We start from the raw sequence: 20,943 nt of genomic DNA on the forward strand, positions 1-20,943 counted from the left end.
TTATTGAAGTACTTTCCTAAGTGACATCAAGGCCTGCCTCCCTCTCCCCTTCCTTCAGTCATCCCATGGCCTGTGGTGGACACAGATGCTCTCAATTGTCCCTCAGTGTAGTTATTCCAGTTTAACAATTTATTGCAGTAATTAACCGGGACCACAGCTCGTGGCAAGGTCCACGTGTAGGAGACTCGTTTAGCGGAGAACATAGAATGTTGATGAAGTTTTCTTCAGGATAAACAACAACGCTGGTCCCTCTGGGGATACGACTTATATCCTATGCACCATGGCTGGCTCCGCCCTTGGCCACGACCAGCTTCCAGAATCCTCGGGAAGGATCTGGATGTTCAGCACGTGACCACCCCTCGCCCTCACTTGGACGCCTTTATAGACATAACTGGTCACGTGTAATCTCGGTTCAACCAGAGTGCCATGGCCTTTAGTAACCTCATTCCTACAGCCGGCACTCCCACACCCTGTACTGTAGGGCTGGTACTGCACGCCAAACGTGGTGCTATCTAGCGCTATCAATCAGCACTCACCCGGCCCCTCTAGGGCCAGTACAACACCCACACCAATGTGGTGTCCGTGATGTCGTTACACCGCACCTCTAAATGGTCAGCACTGCACAGTGGCATCCCGCAATGTCACTACATAACCCCCCCCCCTCCCCTACGTAACACTCAGCCATTCCCCCTCAACAAAAGAAGCAAACCCCTTAGTGTGTCTCAACAAATAAATTCCATAACCCTTTCTATGTAATATGTACACTATATACAGAATAAACAGTAACTAACGGGCAAAGGGGATGGAAGAACAGAACAACAATAGGCAAAAACAAAGGAAGTAAGAAGGGAATATAGAGAAAAAAACAAAACGCAGTAACACGCCAAACCTCGGGACCCCTCTCCAGCACCAGCATCTACCACCCTCAACATGTAACAACACCTGCAAGCACAATAAAGGCCAGGCCTGCCGAGTGTGACAACCAACTGATGGTGTGGGAGCGTGTTTGTATGGGGATCAGGAAAACTGAGAGGCTTTGATCGACTCCTTGTGGCCAGGCGGCGAGGGGAGGTGGGCTTTCTCTGCCTGGGGGTCCCTGGGGGAATTTGAAAATGTCCCATCGAAGTCAGAGTCCTGTGCAAGCGCTCTACCATTCCATCCGTTTGTGGAAGGTGTGGTGATGTGCGTACTTTCTTTGTTCCCAATAATTCACACACCTCCCGCAGCAATTTCGAAGAAAAAGTCTTACCCTGATCAGTCAGAAGATGCTCAGGGGCCCCCTTGTACATCACATAGACATCGAGGAATGCCTCGGTGATGGCTGCCACTGACTGGTTTGGAAGCGGCCAGGCCATTGGCCAGTGTGAAAAAAATTCGACGCCCACTAGTAAATAATTATTACGACGAGGGAAATGGACCAAGGATATCAAGAGCGACCAGCTCCTTTATGCGGGAGACCTGAATGGTTTGCAACCGTGGACAACAGGGTTTAGACGGGGGTTTCCGCCGCGTGCACTGCGCACACCCCTTCAATAAATAAGCGACATTTTCCACCATGCAAGGCTAGAAGAAGTCAAGTTTAAGTGTGGCTAGTGTCTTATGCACACCAAGGTGCAACAGTGGCTCGTGCACAGCTCAGATGACTTTACCCCGTAAGGCAGTAGGCATGACAATGTTGTAACGGCGCAACCCTTCATCCCAATGCATGAGCAATCTGCCTTTGAGGATGACAGAGGCTACACTTCGTCGATCCCCACCCCCATCCGCCTCCTTGACACGGCATCGTACCTTGAACAGGGAAGCGCCCTCAAGCTGGAGGCGCCCCCACTCAGCATGGTCCAAGCCAATGACAGCGTCATGCGCCACATGACTCTCTGCTTCCTCAGAGGTTTCAACCTCGGCCGATGCCACAAGTGGAGGTGTTGAGTCCTTGGTAGGCGTCTTACAGTGCCCCGAGCCCGAGAAAAACGTGCACCCATCGTTCGTGTGTCGGGTACCTTTGCGATCAAAAACAGTAAAGGAATAGTCCTGGAGGACTGTCAACCAATGTGAAAGTTGGCCAGACGGCTGCTCAATACGCAGTGCATACTGTAGCGCTGCATGGTCAGAGTGCACCTCAAAGCGTCTGACATAAAGATAGGGACAATACTGTTGCACAAAAAAAACAATAGACAAAAGTTCCCCGGAGTGTGGCAGAGTACCGTTGTTTGGCCGGAGACAGCACTCTGCTGACATACAGTGACAGAAAAAAGTATTTGACCGCTGCTGATTTTGTACGTTTGCCCACTGACAAAGAAATGATCAGTCTATAATTTTAATGGTAGGTTTATTTGAACAGTGAGAGACAGAATAACAACAACAAAATCCAGAAAAACGCATGTCAAAAATGTTATAAATTGATTTGCATTTTAATGAGGGAAATTAGTATTTGACCCCTCTGCAAAACATGACTTAGTACTTGGTGGCAAAACCCTTGTTGGCAATCACAGAGGCCAGACGTTTCTTGTAGTTGGCCACCAGGTTTGCATACATCTCAGGAGGGATTTTGTCCCACTCCTCTTTGCAGATCATCTCCAAGTCATTAAGGTTTCGAGGTTGACGTTTGGCAACTCGAACATTCAGCTCCCTTCACAGATTTGGTCTGGAGACTGGCTAGGCCACTCCAGGACCTTAATGTGCTTCTTCTTGAGCCACTCCTGTGTTGCCTTGGCCGTGTGTCTTGGGTCATTGTCATGCTGGAATACCCATCCACGATCCTCTTTCAATGCCCTGGCTGAGGGACGGAGGTTCTCACCCAAGATTTGACGGTACATGGACCCGTCCATCGTCCCTTTATTGCTCTGAAGTTGTCCTGTCCCCTTAGCAGAAAAACAGCCCCATAGCATAATGTTTCCACCTCCATGTTTGACGATGGGGATGGTGTTCTTGGGGTCATAGGCAGCATTCCTCCTCCTCCAAACATGGCGAGTTGAATTGATGCCAAAGAGCTCCATTTTGGTCTCATCTGACCACAACACTTTCACCTAGTTGTCCTCTGAATCATTCAGAAGTTCATTGGCAGACTTCGGACGGGCATGTATATGTGCTTTCTTGAGCAGGGGGACCTTACGGGTGCTGCAGGATTTCAGTCCTTCACGGCGTAGTGTGTTACCAATTGTTTTCTTGGTGACTATGGTCCCAGCTGCCTTGAGATCATTGATAAGATCCTCCCGTGTAGTTCTGGGCTGATTCCTCACCGTTCTCATGATCATTGCAACTCCACGAGGTGAGATCTTGCATGGAGCCTCAGGCCGAGGGAGATTAACAGTTCTTTTGTGTTTCTTACATTTGCGAATAATCGCACCAACTGTTGTCAACTTCTCACCACGCTGCTTGGCAATGGTCTTGTAGCCCATTCCAGCCTTGTGTAGGTCTATAATCTTGCCACTGACATCCTTGGAGAGCTCTTTGATCTTGGCCATGGTGGACAGTTTGGAATCTGATTGATTTATTGCTTCTGTGGACAGGTATCTTTTATACAGGTAACAAGCTCAGATTAGGAGCACTCCCTTTAAGATTGTGCTCCTAATATTAGCTCGTTACCTGTATTAAGACACCTGGGAGCCAGAAATCTTTCTGATTGAGAGGGGGTCAAATACTTATTCCCTCATTAAAATGCAAATCAATTTATAACATTTTTGATATGCGTTTTTCTGGGTTTTTGTTGTTGTTATTCTGTCTCTCACTGTTCAAATAACCCTACCATTAAAATTATAAACTGATCATTTCTTTGTCAGTGGGCAAACGTACAAAATCAGCAGGCGATCAAATTATTTTTTCCCTCACTGTATGTGACAACACTCTCGACGCCATTAACGACTTGAGACAGAACAGCGTCAATTCTAGTGTTGCTAGCATCTGTATCAAGGACGGACGGCAAGGAAAAGTCGGGGTATCGGATGGGAGGTGCGTTCACCAAGCCATCCCAGATTGCAACAAATGTGGCCTCCTCCTCCTACCTCCAATGGAACTTCTGATCCTTTGCCGTCAAGGAGTGGAGAGGTTTGGCGAATGTGGTGAAACCGAGGACAAAACGGCGGTAATAAGACACAAGAACGCACACACGCGGTTTTGTCTGGGTCCATCGCTATCCCTGATTTACTGACTATGTGGCCAAAATACTAAACAGATTTTTGGAGCAGGTGACACTTCCGTGGTTTAAATTTGAGGTTCGCTGCACACATTTTAAGAAAGACAGCACGTAACCGTTCCAAATGTTCTTGGAACGTAACGCAAAAAACGAAAACATCGTCGATATATATCAGGCACGAGTCCCACTGCAGGCCAGCTAGAACCAGTTCCATCAATCGCTGGAATGTAGCCGACACAAAATGAAGACCCATCGGAAGCCGATTAGATTCAAACAAGCCTTGTGGTTAAATTTCGATTTAAAGTTTTCGTGACTGCAAGGATTCATCTTTTTTGGTTCTTTCGGTAAAGTCACGTAGAATGAGAATAAAATAATACATTGATAAAATAAAATAACGCAATAATATTCTCACGACGTTTCGGCCACAACACAAGCGGCCTTCATCAGGTGAAAAGACGAGACTGTCTTGGAGGACAGTGCTGGAGTGAAAAAGCCACGCTCAGATCGCGACCTTTAAGCTGTGTGAGAAGAATCAAAGCGCCTTGACAAAGGGATTAGCATAGAATTTAGCATTGAAATGGCTGAGTGATTAGCTTGTGACTAGTCACAGAAATGGCTATGTTAAAGTTAAAGCATACACATCCGCAGAGGCACCCCTTGACAAAGGAATTCGCATAGAATTTAGCATTGAAATAACTGAGTGATTAGCTTGTAACTGGTCACAGAAATTGCTATGTTAAAGTCAAAGCATATACATTAACCGAGGCACCTAGTACATGTGTGTGTATGTGCATAAGTCCATGTGTGTGTGTCAGTCCATATGTGTGTGCCTCTATGTGCGTGTGTCAGTGCATGCATGTTTGTGTGGGAGTCTATGTGTGTCAGTTGATGTGTGTACGGCAATGTGTGTATATGCGTGAGAGTTCATTTGAGTTTGTGCGTAGATATGTGTGTATAAGTTCATATGTGTGTGTGTCAGTCTATGTATGTGTGTGTGAGTCGATGTGTGTCTGTAAGTCGAAGTGTGTGCATGGGTCCTTGTGTGTGTGTCTTAGTCGATATGTGTGTCTTTGTAAGACCATATTTGTGTTTGTTTCGGTCAATGTGTGTGCGAGTCTATATAACATCGGACACTCCAAGCGATGCTCACAACAACGAGCGGAGCGCCGGGTGGCTAAAGCACAGCAAGTTGGCAAAGAAGGGGGCACAGATGCTGCATCAGCCAGTCGTCTCAGTCAGTCGACTTGTTGCATCTGGCTCTGCCCCGTGATCTCCTGCCAGCGGGCGTTTGAAACTTCACGTGGCCTCATGGTGCACATAGCCTGCCACAAGCGTTGTGGTTACGTCACCGCCACTTAGTGGCGAATGGCGGTTGTTATTATTGTTGAGTCTATGTTGGTAGCGGGTAGTTTGTGATAAACTTCCTCAGGGCGTGACGACCCTGCTTTACGCGTGTCCCAGGCACAGCTGGCCCGGCTTTCGTTACCTGGTAAGGGCCCCTCTCAGGGTTACGTGGTTATCTCACTGCCTTGTGAGTGTCTCGGGAGAATCAATGGCTAACAAAGTAAACCTCTACAGAAAATCAGGAGTGGGGCCCCTCAGGCGGTTTTGTGATGCACTGCGGCACATTCCCAGCAGCCCCTGCAGCCAAACTGGTACCAAACGTCATGCTACGTACCCCTTTGGACATCACCAGCAAGGCCGAGGGGGGGATCCTGACCCATGGGCAACACCAGGATTTCCAGAAGGAACCTGGCCAGGCATTGCGCCAACAAGAGGTGCAAAAATGGGGAGAGGATACTCCTCGGCCACCTAATCGTGGCCAAAAAACACGGATGGCAGCAGTCACGGGTTATAAGCTCATTTTAGATTGGAGTAGAAAATGGGCACAATGGGTTGCCATCGTCGGTGGGAGGGGTCATTGCACCTAATGGAAAGCTACCGCCCGCCTCAAGCTGGGCTGCCCCCGGCCAATAAGTGCTTTCCCGCCACGGCTCACCTGCTCCAATGGGTGCTTGGAGCTTTTGGTTCACCACAAGACAAGTGGGCTGCAACACCTGCACCAGAGAAAAGCAAAACAAAACGAAAGAAGGTTCCAGCCCTTCATTTTGCAAGCTGGAATGTACGTACAATGTGTTATGAACTCTCCGAAGATCTATTCCTGGTCGCCCAATCCTGCGCTTCAAAGATGTCTGGTAACGGGACATGAAGAGCTACGACATCAACCCAAATGACTGGAAGAAAACTGCCAGTCACCGACTCAGCTGGCAGCAGGCTGTGAAAACAGGCCTCAGGAGAGGCGAGGAGAAAAGACACACTGCTTGGCAGACCAAGAGGGAGCGATGTAAAGAAAAAGCAAACACCTCTGGAGCTGCCACCGCATTCACTTACCATTGCTGTGGTAAGGATTGTCACTCAACAATTGGCCTATTAAGTCATTCTTGGCACTGCAAAACCTACAGCTGACCTCGTAAGGCACAATAGAATTGTCTCTCGAGGCACAAAGGCCGATGATGAAACTATATATGTGTAGTGGTTGATTTTACTCGGACAACTTTTGTCTTTCTTCCAACACCACTTTATTTACAGTTCTCCACATGTCCTCAATGCTTCACAGTTCCCTTGCTTGCCACGGCTCGCTCACCGTGCTCACTCGACTCGCTCGCCGCCTTAGTCTCTCCTATCTCTACTTCTCCGTCAGCTCCGATGTCACTGTGCTCTCTCCACTGCTGGCTGCTTCGTCTCTGCTCTCCGCTCTATGCTATCACTGCGCTCTCTCCACTGCTGGCTGCTTCTCTCTGCTCTCCGCTATCACTGTGCTTTCTCCATTGCTGGCTGTTTTTCTCTTCAGCTCCTGCTTTCACCCCTCCACTGCTCGCTGCCTTCACGCTTGTGGCCATCAAGATGCTGTCGCTGCCCTTGTGGTGAGTCGGACGGCCTTCCGCGGTGGCTGAAACTGCCACTAACTATGGACTCACTGACAAAATACTAACTGCCATAAAACTGCTGCTAACTATAAACTGATAAAATTTTACTGTCATAAAACTGCTGCTAACTATAAACTAACAGAATACCAACTGCCAAAAAACTACTTCTAAATATGAACTGACAAATATATAACTGCCGTAAAACTTAATGCTAACTATGAACTCACAAAATAATAACCTGCCATAAGACTACTGTTATGAACTGAAGATAACTAACAAAATACTAACTGCCATACAACTATTGCTAACTCTAAACTAAAAATTAACAGACCCTTATAGACCCACAGAGAAGTGCACAGAGACACCCAGAGCCTTAGAGATCCACAGAGACACCCACAGAGACACCCAGACCCTTAGAGACCCACAGAGACACTCAGACCCAGAGACCCACAGAGACCCGCAGAGTAACCCACAGAGACACCCAGACCTTTAGAGAACCACAAAAGGCACCCAGACTCAGAGACCAACAGAGACACCTGCCGAGACCCCCAGTCACCCACAGAGACTCCACAGATACCCCTGCCGAGACCCCCAGTCACCCATAGAAACCCCCACAGAGACCCCACAGAGTCACCTACAGAGACCCCCACACAGACCCCCACAGTGTCACCCACAGAGAACCCCACCGACTCAGCCACATAGACCCCCACAGAGTCACCCACAGAGACCCCCCAAGAAACCCCCACAGAGAATCCCACTTAGACATCCACAGAGACCCCCACAAAGTCACCCAGAGACACCGACAGAGTCTCCCACAGAGACATACCTACAGAGACCCACAGAGACCCAGAGAGTCACCCAAAGAGACCCCCACAGAGACCGCCACAGAGACTCTCACAGAGTCACCAGCAGAGACACCCACAGAGACCCCACAGTGTCACCCACAGAGTCACCCACAGAGACACCCACAGAATCACCCACAGAGACCACCAAAGAGTCACCCACAGGGTCACCCAAAGAGCCACCCACAGAGTCACCCACAGGGTCACACACAGAGACACCCACAGTGTCACCCATAGAGACACCCACAGAGTCACCCACAGTGACCCCCTCAGTCACGCACAGAGACACCCACAGAGACACCCAGACCCTTAGAGACCCACAGAGACACACAGACCCAGAGACCCACAGAGACCCGCAGAGTAACCCACAGAGACACCCAGACCTTTAGAGACCCACAAAAGGCACCCAGACTGAGAGACCAACAGAGACACCTGCCGAGACCCCCAGTCACCCACAGAGACCCTACAGATACCCCTGCCGAGACCCCGAGTCACCCATAGAAACCCCCACAGAGACCCCCACAGAGTCACCTACAGAGACCCCCACACAGACCCCCACAGTGTCACCCACAGAGACCCCCACAGACTCAGCCACATAGACCCCCACAGAGTCACCCACAGAGACCCCCCAAGAAACCCCCACAGAGACCCCCACAGAGACCCCCACTTAGACATCCACAGAGACCCCCAGAAAGTCACCCAGAGACACCGACAGAGTCTCCCACAAAGACATACCTACAGAGCCCCACGGAGACCCAGAGAGTCACCCAAAGAGACCCCCACAGAGACCGCCACAGAGACTCTCACAGAGTCACCAACAGAGACACCCACAGAGACCCCACAGTGTCACCCACAGAGTCACCCAAACAGCCACCCACAGAGTCACCCACAGGGTCACACACAGAGACACCCACAGTGTCACCCATAGAGACACCCACAGAGTCACCCACAGTGACCCCCTCAGTCACGCACAGAGACCCCCACAGAGTCACCCACAGAGTCACCGACATAGTCACCCACAGAGACACCCACAGAGTCACCCACGGAGACACCAACAGAGTCACCCACAGAGTCACCCACAGAGACACCCACAGAGTCACCCACAGAGTCACCCACAAAGACACCCACAGAGTCACCGACATAGTAACCACAGAGACACCCACAGACTCACCCACAGAGACACCCACAGAGTCACCCACAGAGTCACCCACAAAGACACCCACAGAGTCACCGACATAGTCACCCACAGAGGCACCCACAGAGTCACCGACAGAGACACCCACAGAGTCACCCAAAAAGACACCCACAGAGTCACTGACATAGTCACCCACAGAGTCACCCACAGAGTCACCCACAAAGACACCCACAGAGTCACCGACATAGTCACCCACAGAGGCACCCACAGAGTCACCCACAGAGTCACCCACAAAGACACCCACAGAGTCACCGACATAGTCACCCACAGAGGCACCCACAAAGACACCCACAGAGTCACTGACATAGTCACCCACAGAGACACCCACAGAGTCACCCACAGAGACACCCACAAAGTCACCCACAGAGTCACCCACACAGAGTCACCCACAGAGACACCCACACAGAGTCACCCAGAAAGACACCCACAGAGTCACCGACAAAGTCACCCACAGAGACACCCACAGAGACACCCACAGAGTCACCCACAGAGTCACCCACAAAGACATCCACAGAGTCACCGACGTTGTCACCCACAGAGTCACCCACAGTGTCACCCACCAAGACACCCACAGAGTCACCGACATAGTCACCAACAGAGCCACCCACAGAGTCACCCATAGAGACACCCACATAGTCACCCACAGAGTCACACACAGAGACACCCAGAGAGACAACCACACAGAGTCACCCACAGAGACACCCACAGAGACATCCACACAGAGCCACCCACAGAGACACTCAAACAGACACCCACAGAGTCACCCACACAGAGTCACCCATAGAGACACCCACACAGAGTCACCCATAGAGTCACCCACACAGAGTCACCCAGAAAGACACCCACAGAGTCACCGACATAGTCACCCACAGAGACACCCACAGCATCACCCACAGAGACACCCACAGAGTCACCCACAGAGTCACCCACAAAGACATCCACAGAGTCACCGATGTAGTCACCCACAGAGTCACCCACAGTGTCACCCACAAAGACACCCACAGAGTCACCGACATAGTCACCCACAGAGACACCCACAGAGTCACCCACAGAGACACCCACAGAGTCACCCACAGAGTCACACACAGAGACACCCAGAGAGTCACCCACAGAGTCACCCACAGAGACACCCACACAGAGTCATCCACAGAGACACCCACAGAGTCACCCACACAGAGTCACCCACAGAGATACCCACAAAGAGTCACCCACACAGAGTCACCCACAAAGAGTCACCGTTGATTTCGTGGCCTTCCACCTCCCGCTGCACAGCTCCTCGACAGCGGCCCGCCAGAGGATGGAGCTGGAGGTGGCCACGGAGCTGCAGGGCAGGGCCAGCGATGAGCGCTACGGAGTCATCCGGGTCCTGTACACGTTCGAATTCCGCGGCCACAATTGCCTCGTCGTCGAGCTCTTGAAGTACATGAACATTCTCCACCCCCCCACCACCCACCCACGTGCGTGCGCATGTCCATTGCTCCGCTTGATTGTTGATTTATTTCGGAATTAATATTTATTTAATATTTGATCAAGCAACTAGATTAATCGATTTATCACATTTATTAAGGCCTTTCCCGACCAATATCATCCATAATAGAGGTATTTTTGGGTTAGATCACTTAAATATATACATGTTGTGTCATTAAACCCGCTACCACCTGACACAGTCAACTAGTAAGGGTTGTCACGCAAACAGAACGTGCCAATTCGTTACTAGTACAGCACTAGTGTGTAGTGTATAGTAGTGTAGTGTATAGTGCAGTGTATAGTGCAGTATAATGGTACAGCACAACGATGTGTTGGAGAGCCATGCCACAACATTTACAATCTCTGAGTATGACGTTTCGCCAATAATTACAACCAGCTTCATCAGGCGACAGCTAGATTTTGTGGATAATTCCACCTGTTTCGTTCCTTTGTAGAGGCTCAGATCTGGTAACCACACTTCTGTGCTCTTGCGCAGAGTGGGGGGGGGGATTGATTTTCTAATTTTGTTCCCCAATAGCTTTATTTAATAACTTTCATAATTATCTTCTTTTGCAGTTTATTTTATAAGTTTAAAGATAGTTAACAATTCATCAAAAGATGTCTCGCCTCGTTAAATAAATTAACTTTATTGAATACATAACTTGTTTTATTGCTATTTTGATAATTAATTTATTCAATAATTAAGCTGACAATTTTCCAATCACAATTTGTTTGGCAACCGAGTCTCCAAAGCTCTGGGAAGTGGAGCAGCACGCGCCCACGTGGCCCCGTGGGTCAAGCAGCTGAGCGCGGAGAACCGCAGCGTTATCGATAACCACAGAACACCGTGGCGACAAAGCAGACGCAGGAAGTCCCCCGGGTTGCGGAAGACGCGACTCACGGAAACGCTCCCCATAAATCACACATTCGATTTTTTCATGAGAATCTATGTATATATATAAAAGGGAAATTTGTGAATGTTTGTCTGTTCGAAATGTTTAGCATACTTGCCAACATGCAACAAACTTTAAAGTTAAGAAATGTTGATAATTAGGTAATCATTAAAAATAATACATTTATTATTAAAATGTGATATGATAGTAATAAAATGATAGTAATGAAATAATAAAACAGAAATTGTAATAATAACATAATCATGGTGAAATTATAATAAAATCATAATAATGAAATTATTATCATAAAATATTCCACGAGCGGCAATGTTTTGTGCGCGTTAGTTCCCTCGGCGCTATTGCGGCATGGCGAGGCCGTGGATGAATACCGCGGAGCGACGAGGCGTTTCATGACCCCACCCCCCAAAACTAACCAAGTGGCACAGTCGGTTTGGAGTCTGGGTCGTGGACGTCATCGGAACGGGAAAAGGGTTTTAACGTCATTGTCGTTGTCGTTGTGGTGCCAGGAAGAGCCTCTATGGCGTCATAAGCAAAGGGAGCATCGGGCGAATCTGAGTGAGGCGGTTGAGGGAGTACACCAGGGCCATCCTCGACTTCCTGTTGTACGCCAAGGGGCTTGGCATTGTCCACGCGGACATCAAGCCGGTGAGCGGAGCGGGCGCGGTGGTCGCGCCCTCTTGTCGGGGCGCTCGGTTAGCTGGCGCGGAGGCAGTCCAGCTACTGCTGATCGCGGGGTCAATGCGGTGGCTCAGTCCATCTGGAGGGAGGTGGTGGTAGCAGTGGTGGTGGGGTCACGGTACCCTCAGCGAAGACGATCCGGGGCGAGGTGGACACTCGTACCGAAGAGGCTGCCCGGCCACGGTTGATCGTAGGGTCAACGTGCTGGCTCCGTCCATCTACTGTGACTCTGCCACCTCCTCCTTCCAGATGGAGGTAGCAGGTTGATGGTAGGCCGCGGTTGGTAGGATATGTTAACTACCTCGTCTGGTATACAGGGGTCGTGGGTTCGATCCCCACCCCGACACCTGCTGTATATTTGGAGTTTGGGTCTCTCTCTCCCCGTGGTGGTCGCGTGGATTTTTCTCCAGGTCCTCCGGTTTTTCCCTCCACGTTCAGAATCAACATCACCAAGCGTTTAGAGTATTTGACCGCTGCTGTAACAATTCCCCGTGATGATGATGATATCAGCCCACTTCGTTGAGCTATCATTTGTAATGGCCAGGTCGCATCTGTGACAAAAGAGCTGCACAGTGGCACAGAGTGGGGCCTTACAACTAGTAAAGTAAAACATAGCTTAGGTTTAGTTTGGGTCTCTCTATGTCTGTGTGGGTCTCTATGAGTATGGGTCTCTCTATGTCTGTGTGTGTCTCTATGAGTATGGATCTCTGTGGGACTGGATGGGTCTCTATGAGTATGGGTATCTGTGGGTGTGTACAGGTCTCTATGAGTATGGGTCTCTGTGGGTCTGTATGGGTCTCTATGAGTATGGGTTTCTGTAGGTCTTTATGGGTCTCTATGTGTATGGGTTTCTATATTTCTGTGTGGGACTCTATGAGTATGGGTCTCTGTTGGTCTATGTGGGTCTCTATGAGTATGAGTCTTTGGGTATGGGTCTCTGTGTGTATGTTTGGGTCTCTATGGGCCTGTTGAAACACGTCTCTAGAGTGTTTGGCTGTGTTGTATATGTGGGCGTGTGAAAATTGATGAAAAATAATTAAAATTAAATGAAATTCGAAATTTGCATAATTAATCCGAAATTATGCTAATTCGTGTAATTATGCGTGTAACTATGCTAATTAGAGAGGTAATCGAATTAATTTATACGAGTGGGTGTGGTTGTGTTAATGATAGCCTTTATGATAATCAGGCCCCGCCTCGTTGACGAGGTGGGGTTATCAATCAGGATAACGCAATCAATCGTGTGCAGTTACGCTAGTGTCAATTCGGCCTCGTTGTCTAACTTCGTATTATTGATCAGCATAATACAATGATTCTCGCTTTAACACTCCCCGAGTGTTCATATTTTAGGTCCCATGTTCATATCGTTCGCTTTAGTTTAATGAGTGTGTATTAGTGTGTTTATAGTTTAGGTTCCCGTGTTCCTATCTCGTCGCAGGATACAGATCTTATGTAAAAATTTCTGGAAAGAATCACACGACCACTTCTGTATTAATCAATTTATTTTCTAATTAAACCTTAACTATAATATGTATGTGAACTCTCAATCTCGGAACTTCAACACGGTATCCATACGGTATCAAGACAGTATCATCAACGACTGTACGATTTCACTTTGATAACACATGCACCCCGCATAAAGCGATTGCTGTTAGTGAGAGAGAGAGTCAGGGCATGCAAATGCTATGCTACACAAAAGCTTATATATTATAATATGAACGATCATTATGCTTGAAATGGTCAGCACATTATCACAGGCGATTGATTACATGCAACGGTATTCATATAAAAAGACAATCAAACAGTTATTATTTCCAAAGGCATAAATGTAACAACAGATCCACCGGACAGACTATATGATTACCGAAATTTAGTGAGTCGAGGGGCTTGGGCAGGCTGGTGCAAGCGACGTAACCCATTCCATTTTGTTAGGTGGGGGTAGCAGTGAGGCTCTTTTGTAGCGGGGTGGGGCTGGGGAGGGCTCTGATTTCCCGGGGGTGGGGGGTGGGGTTTGGTTTGGGGCTCTCAGTAGCAGTCGTTAGGAAGCAAAGGTGGGTGGGTAAGTGAGTGGGTAGGTAGGTGAGTGGGTGGGTGAGTGGGTGGGTGAGTGGGTGGATGAGAAAAAGACAGACACACACATGGACTTAAACACACGTATGGACCTACACGCACACATATGGACTCAAACACACAGACAACTCGACTCAAACACAAACACATTGACTTACATACACACATATGAACTTACACACACATATGGACTAACACACACATGGACTAACACACACACACACATTTGGAGGTTTGATTGATGAGCTGGCACTGCTAAGTGTTCTGGATTCGAAATTAGGTCAGCACTCAGACCTCTGAGCGATGTGGCCATATCTCTCTTGCGAGAATCGAGAATATAGGTTTATCATGCGCGATTGAAATTATATCTAAAAACCAAGATCTCACTTCTGCTACGCGTTATCTGCACACATACTAGCTTACGTTTTGATAACTGTGATGGAAGGGGTTATCTTCGTGCAGTCATTCGTGACCGGGTTGAGACCATCAACTCACCACACTTGACTGTGCAGTTTCATTACAGGCGAATGCCTGGATTCGAACAAAGGTTTTCAGTGATGCTGGCTCAAAGGGGTTGTGGATGTGATAATGATGACACTGAATGCAAACACAATCCAATGAATTTTTAAAGATATTTTATTTTGCATCACAAGCCCAAAGCATTGCATAACATGCAAATGACTAGTTGCATGCAATTCCCTATAATTAAAGAGCATGCAATTGTAATCTAAATGCATTAATCCAGATGGTGGTGCTGATGGAAATGATAGTACTACAAGGGAAGTTCTTTAATTTTCTGGTGTCACCTTTGGAGAAATTGTTGGTCATTCGAGGCCAGTTATCATTATTTGTATATTCATTATAGTGTGAAATGGAAAACAAATATGAGCGTTTCTGAAAATAGGTGTCCCAACACAAATGAAGATTGGTTGATTGTTTGAGGAATCTTTATCTTTCCGTCATCGTTTTGTTTGGTATCATTCACACGTGGATGTCTTCTCTCTATAATTTTAGTAGAAATGTTGGTCAAGTCCATCGATTATTCTGTTCGTGGCAGCATGCAGAAACTGTATTGTCAAGATATATGTTTGTATGATTTGCCGTGGAGAATGTCCTTAGCTGTGTGCTTCATTTGGGTTTTCACTCTTCACCTTCTCATTTCTGAAGCCCATAAAGCATCACCTCTTTCACCTCCTTCCAGTCATTTATGTCGTTCATCCAACTTGTACTTTGATGTTTTGAACCCCTCCAGATTTGCACTCTACCGATCAACGTTGCCTATGCCAGTGTGTATTGTCTTGTTACATTGCCCAAACCACTGCAGGAAGTTTATTTCCATTTGCGTTTGCTAGTTGGGGCTCATTCTCACGTAAGTAAATGGCAAAAGTGACGTTTAAATGTACTTATGCTATTTGTACTTATATACTTTATTCTTATTTCTTTATATAAGTTTTAGCTACTGGCTTACCATTGATCTACTTTTTCCTCCTATCGTGTTGTGTATTGTTTGTTGTTGTAACTTTCTGACTCGCCCCTACTGGACATCTGTAAAAAAGAGATTAATTTATCGTCGGATTCCTCCGGGATAAAGACAGATTATGATCATTCCATTGTGATTTCTGAGCGAACAGACTCAATTATATACGGTATGTGCGAGAAAAAATCGTTGAAATAACTGCATCTCCGTGTTAATTATTTTTTCACCGATTCAAAGGTTCCTTAATTGCACCAACTGAACTCTCCCAAATGGCATATGTATTGCATCATATTTATACCGCAGGGTTCAATAATCTATTAAATAAAGATAGGCAGCGTTGAATGCAGCATGCAGCTAGTAAAGCGCAGCACGTGCGTGCTTTTCCGATGCCGTTTCACTTTTCGTTTGTTACTACAGTCGCCTTGGTGTAGGCGAGGCCCTTGTAGACACCCTCCATTGGGATGTCGTAGGTGGCGCCGTTCAATAAGGACATGCGCACCGTACCCTTGTACGGGAGGTCGATTTCCGCGCGACCGATATTGATGTCGATCGCAGTGGTCTTGCGTGGAGGAACCGTGACGTCGAATGAGAGGAGCTCGGTTTTCGATTCTGAATTCTCCACGGCGTGCGTACTCTCGGTGCTAACGGTAAAACTAAAGCCATATTCAACCTCCACGACATCCGGAACGCCGGCTGAGACGCTGATGCTCACGGTTGCCTCCAGCTTGTTTGTGATCGACCAGGAGGAGGTTTTGGTCACGGTCTTGGAGGTTTCAATTTTATAGGTTTGGGGGACAGAACCAGTATTCTTGTAACTGAGTGATTTGATCTCTTCCATCTGGACTTTTGGAAGCTCCCTGTGCAGTGTAGGGTATGTCACGTTGATCAATTCTGAACTTTTAACCGAATTGATGAAGAGGAAGCCCATGCTGTCGATGTCTGAACCGCCTTTGCCCTGAATTCCAAGGCAGATTCCAGAGCGGACGTCGACTGGGTACTCGGTCTTTAGGCCCCAGTCTGTCATCTTCACGAAGAATTCCCTGCCTTTGGTTGTCCTGAACTTGAAGGCGCCCAGGCGTGAGCCAGCCCCATTCCCCCACAGTGAGAGGGACGAAAACAGCTCCCCGGGCTGGAACACAAACTCTTTGTGAGATCCCGAGGGACTGCCGTACTGTGCAGTCCTTCCGTCCGTCAGCCAGGCCTTCACGCACTTGATCTGCCACCCTCCAACCCACACCCAGATTTTTTCCAGCGTTGCTCCATTTCTCCACCCATCAAAACTGAAGGCTGTTCCTCCTTGTCCTCCACAGGTGTGTAAGGCCAATGCATAAGGCATTTTCTCCTCTCTTCCTGCACATTACAAGATACAGATTTGTTTAAATTATGAAAGAAATTTAAAACATCGTGATATTCACAGTTTGACTTTCAAAACCACATTTTATTGACACATTTGTAATAGTTATGCACTTCTAAATTTGCATGTCGACTCAGATGTTATCGACAACACTATTGCGAAAAAACGGTGAAAAAGCAGTACATCATCATGTTGGTAAATTCTAAAAAAACACACATTGGATCAGATTATTAACTCGTAATGGCTAACTTACAACTAAAGACAATGAAAGAAGATCAGACAGTGACAAGGTTAGATAATTTACAAGAATAACTGTTTGAGGTTAAGAGAGCCTTGTCTGCAAGAGAAATACAGCTTCTCTGAAATAAAAGTTGACACAACACAGTACAGCAAATCCTTCCCTCGAGGTTTTACTGTTTTGGGCCAAATTTATTGAGGTACTGTTCGCCGATTGTGCCCCTGTGGCTCGACCATTCGCAGTTGATCTAGAGATTCCTGTATGCATGGTAAATTTACTGCTCGCGATTATGCTGCCATGAAAGTACACAATGCGCCATCTTGTCCCCATCTTATTGCCCAAGTGGCCCATCGTGGTATCCCAGGCGACGTGGTGTTTCTAGATTCCAGTGGATAGACAGTGAGGTTCAGCCGCTCACGATTTTAACTTCCTGCAGTGAACAGTACTGTACACGGTTACCTATACAGTACATCTACGAATAGCCCCTCCTGCATTCAAAAAGCTTTCTTTAAGATGTTTGATTCAAGCATAGCCTCATCCATATGGAATCACAAATTAGCGCAAATAGATTTCCATTCCCTTACGTTACTTAAGAGACATCGGGGCCTGACCCTTTTCAGATTTCCTAAAATAGAACAAAGCAATCGCTTTCAGAACTTTATTCAATAGATCAACAAGAAAAAGTATAGGACATGGAAAAACTGGGAGAAGGCTCGGTGAGCTGCTGGTTATTTGCTGCCGTTACCTAAGCTCCTATCAAATATAGATCGCGTGTCCTGAAACCATTATTCACGGTTTCTAACACATTGGGGAAAGGCAACCACAGGTGAATCTCATTCCACTCCTTCATATGTAGACAATCGCCTCTGTGGGGCGACCAATCACTAACAATAGAATGCACAAGGGGTAACTGGCCTGGCTGGAGAGTGATAGGCTTGGAAAGGGTGGGGGACCTTCCAAATAAGGTTACCAAAATATCAGGGACACCATCCAAAGCTACAAACAAAAACTTTGACCACATCACTCACCCAATCTTGGATGGTCTGGTGGAAAAAAAGGAAATGAAAAGTTCGTGCAGGAGATTGAGACCGGGTTAGAGCCAAAACTAGAAAGCTGAGGAGGAAAGGCTGCTGGGACAGGACATTCCTCACCAGAAATGGACTCAAATATGGTTGGGCTCAGACAGCAGGCCGCAGGTCCCTTCCTCTAAACATAATTTAGTTCAAATTCACGCATTCCTCTCCTAATTGCCCTAGATACCACAATGGACGGTACAGATGTAACTGAATGCCTTCTGGCCGTGCCCAGATATTTTAGAATTATACGAGAATTTAACGGATTATTTTAATCGGAACTTGGCACAGTGCTGAGCCCCTCAGTGGACTAAACTTTGCGGGGCTTGAAACCAAAAGGGCTATCGGTACGCCAATATGCCTTACTGAAAACCGGATATATTGTAGCAAGAAAGACAATACTAGCAAATTGGAAACAAGAACCCCCTCTTGGAGACTCTGGCACAGAACTATTCGTGCCTTGGCGGGAATCAGCTCCTTAACCAGGATCTACCAGGGATATAATAAGAGTAAGAGGAAATGTGGTCCCCATTTGTATTGACCCTGCGTGAATAATCAGAAAAGTAGGGAGCGGAGCAAGGGGATGAACTCCAGACACTGAAACATTCCAATAGGCACCGTTGCTCCTAGGGGAAAATAAGAAGGATAAGCCCAGACATCACGCTTATTTTACTTTGTTTCCTGTCTAGTTTGGATAAATTATTCCCCTTCCTCCCCCTTGTCCTCTTATTCCCCTTCCCAGTTAATCTGCTGCTCTTGATCGTTGCCTCTGTGGTAGGTCAGCGAGCCCAAGGGCATCCAGACGGGTCCCCATTTAAGGATTTATTGCACCGGGTTCGACACACGTTCGTAATTGGTATCTCCCTCTGTGATGGCCATGTTCTGGACTCTTACAAAAAAACATGCATTGGATAAAAAAGCGTGGAAGATTGACCCAGGACATCAAGAGTCGTGTTTTTCTTCTTCATGTGATGCTGTGTGGATATCAAAGAGAGAGAGAGAGAGGAGGGAGACAGGAAAAGAGCAAAGTGAGAGGGGAGGCACGAGTATTGCGCAATCGACGTTACTTTTAGACAAACAAACGTCATCAATGCATTTGTATGTAAAGTTTTTCCTGAACATTTAAACCAACGTTGCATGATTGTCAATTGAATTCACATCTTTATATTTTTAGGAGTTGCTTGCTGCTGATGCTGCTATACGTTGTTTTTTCACTGATTTGTGACAGTACCTTACAGAACGGATTTTTAGTGAAAATAAACACAGAAATCCGATAGCATCTTGTTTTTCCAACATCACACCAAGCAGGCAGGTTCTCAAGGGGTGCCAGCTAAGAGGCACTTACCTGGGAGTCACCTGTCCACCACACACACCACCTGAATTTTTAAGAACGAGACCAGTCAGGAGTAACCCACACACTCACCTTAAGGTTCTCTTCCCAGAGCATGCTTTTCTATCACCAGAACACTGTCATTTATACTACTGTTGCACAGGCCACGTGATCCAGCCACAGCCTAAATTATACATCGCTTCGCATCACTCACGTCAGAATAGTTTATGTAAATATAGTTTGGCATATTTACAGAAATTATGAATATTTAATCTATCATACATATATAATTTTCAAAGTTGAACCTCTCTTTCTTTTTCATGATGACGAGGTGGAGTGAATCAATGAGTGGTGTATTATCAAACAAGGTTCTTCCAACATTATGGAACCTTGTTTCCGCGCCAAACATCGTAAACCTTCCATTAAAAATATATTCTGAAGCAGAAAATTAGTAGTGCCAGATACACCAGCCACATTTATAAATATGTTGTGTAACATAGATCCTTACTCACCGTGTAGCAATATTTTAATGTAGATGTAAAATTCAATGAGGGACGTGATTATCTTGGTGTGTTCTGAGACTGTTGTTGTACATATCCGGGAGAGATCTGAGATTGTTGTTGTTGTTGTTGTCTTGGTGAGGGACTGTTGTTAATGTTGTCTTGGAGTTGTCTGGGACTGTTGTTGTTGTTTTGGTGTGTAACTATTGTACTTGTCATGGTGTTGTCTTGGACTCTTGCTGTTGTTTTTGTCCTTTTGCTGTTTTGCCCCAGGCGTGCATTTGGTGTCAAAAAATTGGCAGGAATGTATGTTATTGTGCAATTTGTACATCTATACAGGCGTATCTCACTTAAAGAGCATTCTTTCTCTGCTAATTCGAGCGATTTCAATACAGATTAATTCGTTCCAAAACGAGCAACACTCTCACGGCACTACTTTTAGTTGCGAATATGATAATCTTAAGCAGCGTTAAAACACGTATGACCAAAACATAACCCTCGTGTTCCTCCAAAGAGATCTCATTAGGTAACGCGTGTTGGGCTGAAACAAGTGTTCGATAACTCTTCGTTGGGTAAGGATTTCATGTATTTGTATTCTGTTGGTGTACCCAGAAAATCCTTACTGACTCTCAAGATACATTTTCGAAAGGGCCTCTCTAAGTTTCACAGTAGGGGGCGATGTAGCTGCTCTGTGTAATCCCAATTGAGTAATTTTGCAGATACATTTTCAACATTGGAATGTTCGGTCA

At 46.9% G+C, this 20,943-nt stretch overlaps 1 protein-coding gene across 1 annotated transcript; it reads right to left on the minus strand.

The window, feature by feature from the left end:
• Positions 1–14,840: 14,840 nt before the first annotated feature.
• On the minus strand, positions 14,841–19,838 carry LOC142906598 (aerolysin-like protein). Its single transcript, XM_076054741.1, has 2 exons — positions 19,788–19,838; positions 14,841–17,049 (listed from the first exon to the last, which is right to left on the minus strand). Exon 2 carries the CDS (start codon positions 17,033–17,035, stop codon positions 16,094–16,096), a length of 942 nt encoding a protein of 313 aa, XP_075910856.1. The 5' UTR covers positions 17,036–17,049; positions 19,788–19,838; the 3' UTR covers positions 14,841–16,093.
• Between the last annotated feature and the right edge of the window lie 1,105 nt (positions 19,839–20,943).

This window comes from Petromyzon marinus, chromosome 68, assembly GCF_048934315.1.
Source record: "Petromyzon marinus isolate PM22_M1 ecotype Great Lakes invasive population chromosome 68, UKy_Petmar_22M1.pri1.0, whole genome shotgun sequence".
Classification (NCBI taxonomy): Eukaryota; Metazoa; Chordata; class Hyperoartia; order Petromyzontiformes; family Petromyzontidae; genus Petromyzon; species Petromyzon marinus.